Source organism: Saccopteryx bilineata, chromosome 7, assembly GCF_036850765.1.
Source record: "Saccopteryx bilineata isolate mSacBil1 chromosome 7, mSacBil1_pri_phased_curated, whole genome shotgun sequence".
NCBI lineage: Eukaryota > Metazoa > Chordata > Mammalia > Chiroptera > Emballonuridae > Saccopteryx > Saccopteryx bilineata.
In genome coordinates this window covers 50,774,613-50,780,612 of record NC_089496.1, presented here as the reverse complement: position 1 = coordinate 50,780,612, position 6,000 = coordinate 50,774,613, and the positions used below count along the sequence as shown (strand labels likewise).

General features: G+C 52.0%; 1 protein-coding gene across 1 annotated transcript in view; it reads right to left on the bottom strand.

The window, feature by feature from the left end:
• The window catches only part of EEPD1 (endonuclease/exonuclease/phosphatase family domain containing 1), a 94,702-nt gene that overhangs the window by 32,512 nt on the left and 56,190 nt on the right, over positions 1-6,000 (bottom strand). The window contains exon 3 of the mRNA XM_066239583.1: positions 4,259-4,310. Coding sequence (XP_066095680.1) covers positions 4,259-4,310 — 52 coding nt within the window. The remainder of the gene's footprint in view (positions 1-4,258; positions 4,311-6,000) is intronic.

The following is a 6,000-nucleotide window of genomic DNA, read 5'->3' as shown; positions in this document are numbered from 1 at the left end:
TGACTTAAGTTCAGGAAAACAAAAGCGTCCCACTCTTGGAGCAAAGAGAACAGTCGGAGGGCCGGCTTCCTCCTCAGAGTGAGCCCTTGCTCGCAGCATCTAATGGCTGCTGGACAAAACGCCTATCCGATCCAAATGCTTACTCAGAAGAATGGCACTTCTCCCGACATTTACGCATGTTGAATCATCTTTTCGTGGTTCTAGCAGGGTTGTTTTTTATTTAAAGCAATTTGTAGAAAGACTTAAGATGACTATTGGTAGGGTTTATAGCTTTTTTTTTTTTAAATAAATGACAAATCACTGTCACTTGTCTGGGGACTGGCTTTCTGTAGTATTAGTGGAGAAGAGAAATTCAGAGACCTGCCCTCCCAAGGGTCCTCCAATGTACTGCACCTGAATTAGGATCAAGAACATTGGAAGAGCCTGACCAGGTGGTGGCGCAGTGGATAGAGCGTCAGACTGAGAAGCGGAAGACCCAGGTTCGAGACCCCGAGGTCGCCAGCTTGAGCGTGGGCTCATCTGGTTTGAGCAAAGCTCACCAGCTTAGACCCAAGGTCACTGGTTCGAGCAAGGGGTTACTCGGTCTGCTGAAGGCTCGCGGTCAAGGCACATATGAGAAAGCAATCAATGAACAATTAAAGTGTTGCAACGTGCAACGAAAAACTAATGATTGATGCTTCTCATCTCTCAGTTCCTGTCTGTCTGTCCCTATCTATCCTTCTCTCTGACTCTGTCTCTGTAAAATTTAAAAAAATAAAATTAAAAAAAAAAAAAAAAGAACATTGGAAGAGGTGAAAACTGGGACCTTACTGATCTAGGGGTGTGTGTGTGTGTGGGGGGGTGTCTCACTGTTCAGCTCTCCCCGGAACGCGTGTCGATGGTGAATGCAGACGATGGCAGACAGAGCACGGAGGTGCTGACCCAGGCAGGACCAGCAGAGCAAGGAGGGGACAAACTGTTAGAAAACAGCCACGGAAAAGAGCACGTTCCATCCACACAGCTCAGAAACGAGACCAGGAGCGCTAGGCTGGGGAGGACCACAGAGAGCAGCAGTTCTAGGATGAAGAGGGGGCCCGGGCCTCCGAGGAAGGTCCTCACAGCCCAAGAGTCACAAAGACAGGAGGCTGGGAGTGGGGAGGGGGGGCCACGCTCTCCTGAGACACAGAGACAGAGCCCCCACCCCTCCCAGCTGCATCTGCACTGCGGACCCCGGCAAGTCCACTCCAGAAATGGACCGGCTCTCTACCTAGAGCCAGGGAGAAAGTGCAGGTCAGGCGAAGCGCTGGTCATCTGAAACTGAAGTCCTAAGATCATGACAACGATGCCTGACCTCAGGGAGGAAAAGCACCTGAAGTCTGTCTGTCTAGGAGGATGCCCCCCACCCCCCCCCCACCCCCGCACTGCTTTTTCTATGATGTTTTACCTCCTTGGACTATTTTCCTGGTCGGATCGAACCTGCAGTGTCCCTGTCAGGGCACTGAGCCCTTCGGAACAGCTGCCACCGTACAACAGAAAGGCACATGCAGGTCCCGCCATTGGGACTGCGTCTGGAAGTGATCGTTCCCACCCGCTCGCTGGGATCTCTGGGGCTCAGTGACTGCCAAACCCATAGGCGTGTCGCCATGCCATTTCAAGCCCCACTCCAAAGACAGTCAAAGGTTTGAGGTATGCAGGATGTGTTTGAGGTCTTTCTTGCTAACTCTACCTATTGAGTGAGACTATTTTCTCGGTGAAAGGAAGAAGCAGGCCAAGCAAAAAAAAAAAGGGGGGGGGTTTCTTACAAATAGAATGATGGTGCTTACTTCCCCTCTCTTGATGTAGAGAGAGAGAGAGAGAGAGAGAGAGAGAGAAAGAGCGAGATAGAGAGAGAGAGCTCAATTGGCCACAAAAGCAAAAAGCTGCCACCTCTCAGGTTCTCTCTGAGATGGAGTGGTCAGGAGTCACGATGGTGATAATACATGATATGAGACTGCTTGGACTTCAGTGCCCATACACCACAGGGCTCTTGTTAGAATGCAGACGCGGCCAGGGGGTCTGGGTGGGGACCGGGACCCTGCATTTCTAACAAGCTTCCCACACTGCTGGTCTGCAGACCGCACCCTGAGGGGCAAAGCTCCAGTCTCCACAGACTTTCCTCAGTGGTTCTTGCTCTCGTCCAGGCGGGTGAGAATCTGTAAGTCACGAGGCGCTTATAAACGGGTGCAAAAAAATATTCCTGTGCCAGGTAAGCTACCACGTGTCACTCAAACGGCAACTGGCCACCAGGCACATGTGCGCCAACTGCCTCCGGACTTTTCTGGAAGTGCTTGCTACCTGCCTGGCACACAGAAAGCTCAACAGGGAGCCACAGTGTGAGTGCCTGAACGCACACACCAGGGAAGGAAGGAGGGAACCGTGCCCTGTGCTCTCGGCGGGCCCTGTGCCTATTGGGACCACCTTGTGACGCTGTCTCCCGGTCACGTATGGAGACGGGGAACAGGACAAACCTCATCAGCAGCCTCGGTGAGGGAGAGGGAGGAGGACGAGGAGGAAGGAGGAACAGACGCACAGTGCTAAGACTTCTACAATCAACTGTCTACTTAATCTCCCCAGAACCTCTGCGGATCGGGGATTAGAAAGATTCCCCGCTCGGCAGCCTGGGAGACAGAAGCACACAGAGGATTAACAGCCCAAAATAACGCAGCGAGGATGGAGCAGGCAGGCTCCAGACGGGGGCAGCCCGAGCCCCACACTGTATGCCCTGGGTCGGCAGCCACTTTCTCTGCCAGACCTCACGGCAGTTAGCACCCCCATGCACTCACCTGCGGGGTCGCTAAGTCAGATAGTGACGCAGCCCTAACGGCCTCATGGATACTGTGTTTCCATTACACTGATATTCACCTTAGCGCACAGACTCTACCTGTGTACCAGCTTTGTCTGATGTTTCATTTTGGTTTCTTTGTTTTTTAATGGAGAAGTAAAACAAAGAACTGTAGTGAATACTGAGAAGAGGATTGTTTTTTTTTGGGGGGGGGGTAACTTTTCTAAAGTCTTAAGAGCATAGAAAGAATCTTCCTCCTCTCCTGGACCTGGTATGCTTTCACGGCTGGGTGCGCATTAAGAATTAATATCAGTAATTAAGAATTAATGTGACTTGAGTGCCTTGGCATTCAGAAAGCCCTTCCACTACACGATCTCATTTGGTAGTCACGTCGCCTCTTTGCGGTCAGACGGGCAGCACTCCCCTGGCTTTACCCGAGATGGAAATGAGGCTGACAGGACGTTACATTCCTAACCAGAGCCCAGATCCTCCCCTCCCCTCCCCTCCCCTCCCCTCCCCTCCAGGCGAGGTGCTTAGAGACATAATTGGCTTCAGTGCCTACCAGCAGTCTGACTACTAATCCAAACATTTTAAATTCCATACATAAAATAAGTCACTTCACTGCTTATCTCTCTAACCACTTTCTTCTATGTTAATGTTACAGATTCCAATTAACACCCATAGTCATATACTTGCGAAGAGTCCTCAGCTACCCAGGGGAGCATCTGGGTATGAGCTGGGGGTGGGGGGGGGATCCATGAGGGGCATTTGGGAACCTGGCTTCTTTGACAGCTGCCCAGCCTGTTTTGGGGAACCCGCCCTACCTCGCACACTGAACTTGAACCCCCACTGGTCCAAGGATCCCAGCTGTGTCTCGATTTGAACGCAGAAAGCCAAGATACACCCGGTCTACCTTCCAGGTCACAGTGAAAACCTTAGTTTGAGGTGGAGGGGGGGAGGTTCCCCATTCCTCAGAGGTAGCCAAAAAGAGTCTCAAACTCATGAACTTGTCTATGAATTAGAAAAAGCACTCATTTTCCAAATGGAACCTTGGGGTTTGAGACCTTCCTCTTCCACCCAGTTCATTTCTGTTCTGTCACCTCACCGGGCCCCATTCTGTCATCCATTAGCCCAGATAATAACACACACAGCAGAGACGGGGTGACGCGGCTGCCATGGAATCTGGCATGCAGGTGGCATCCCATGCACTGTCACACGGTCCCAAGGGGCCAAGCAAGGCACAGTTCACAAGTGTTAATGGCCTAGGAGCAACGTGGGGGGCCTTGGTTAAAATGTTGCAGGGTGCACTGACTGTTGAAGACTACATTGTAACAGATCAACTTTGCACTGGGAGCTGTCTCTGGTGACTGGGAATTGAATTATGCAGTTGAAATTTTTTGGCGTGTGCCACTGTGCTCTAAGTGTATGAGTGTGGGGAGGGAAGAAGAAAACAGTTACCTTGTCCAGAGCCTCTCTGTCGAGGAGTTCTTGCACGGCCAGAAGCTTGATGCTGTAAGAAAAATAAATAAATTAAAGCCACACGTGAACACAAACCATTTCATGTCACCAAGCATCACGCAGGTCGCAAGAGCAAAAGTCTGAAATTTCAGCCTGCATTTCTGAGTCATCTCCTTTCTGAAGGTGACCTTGGGTTTGGACTGAAATGACCATTTCAGAGCTATTAAGAGTCATTCTACATGGTGACAGTGATTTTTACCGTACGGGCCAGAGATTCCACCTCTGCACAAACACTCAGAAGAGTTGCAAACGTGAATTCCCAGAGGTACTCGCGCACCCGTGTTCACAGCAGGGCTGCTCACGGGAGCCAAAAGGCGGAACCAGCTCAGGTGCGCCCCGGTGGACGAGGGGACAAAGAAAACAGCACACATGCAAGGGGCGGTCACTCAGTCTTCCAAAGAAGGAAATTACTCTGGCACGTGCTACCACATGGATGAGCCCCGAGGACACTAGGAAATGGAATAAGCCGGACACAAAAGGACAGACACCGTGTGATTCCACTTCCACGAGGTCTCCAGAGAAGCCAAGTTCAGAGAGACAGAAAGTAGAATGCTTGTTGCCAGGCACTGGGGGGCGGGGGGGGGGTGAGAATTAGTGTTTAACGGGGACAGAGTTTCAGTTTGGGATGATGACCCAGTTCTGGCCACGGAAGGTGGTGATGGCGGCACAACGATGCGAATGCGCTCAATGCCGCTGCAGTGTACGCTTATACGTGGTTAGAGTTCTTGAATCTTAGGTGACATGTATTTCACTACAAAAGAACTTCTAAAAGTAATTGGTAGCTGCTTCATGTATGGAATTTGAATAAATTCAGAGGACTAGAAAAAAGAAAACAGTGCCCATGTTCAGTATTAGTCTCCTCCCCGCCCCCCCCCCACCGTGTCACTTTGATGACAACAAGCAAGGAGCTAAAATCACCGCTTGCAAAGGGCCCGCCCAGCCGCTCACTGGGTTACTTACTGCACATGGGCATCCCTGCTGCGTGCAGGCAGCCGGGGGTACATGGCAACTCGGACATGCTCCCCGCCCACCAGGAGCTCACAGACCGCTGGAGGCCACAATCAGACCAGTGTGCCAGGCGGATGGCCCGAGATCAGAGAGGAGCCCTGCCCACAGAAGGGCAGAGAAGGCTTCCTGGAGAAGGGGCTAGGGAAGCTTTGCCAGGGGCACGGGTCCGGGGACAAAGGTGACCCGGAGAGGGCCAGCAAAGGCAAAGGCACCGAGGGGAGAGAGAGGGTGTCAGGTGGACACAGCCCCCCCCCCCCCAGTTTGCAGTCTAGGGACCAGTGTCCAGACAGCAGCCAGAAGCCGTGACGAGGGAATTCAGAAGTGGATGGAGGTTTACCGGGAGGTATTTTCCCTTTTGTGACCAGTGGCTTCTGAAGTGTTCATGGTCACAAGGAGCGGGCGGCCCAGGCTGGACCCACCAGCACGCGGGAGAGTCCAGCAGACTGTTTAGGGAGTGGGTCAGCTGTTGACGGTGTCACCATGCTCCCTCTTTGCCCGGCTAATCTGCTCATGGTTGCTGGTCACTGTGCTACCAACCTGCAGTAGAAAGGGGCCCCACCTGTACCCCAGGCCTCCCTCAAAAGGGGTGACAGTATGCCCAGGATAAGGTTCACCTTAATTTATAGAATTCTTTGTAATCTCTCTGTACTACGCAGCAAGCACTATTCAACCAA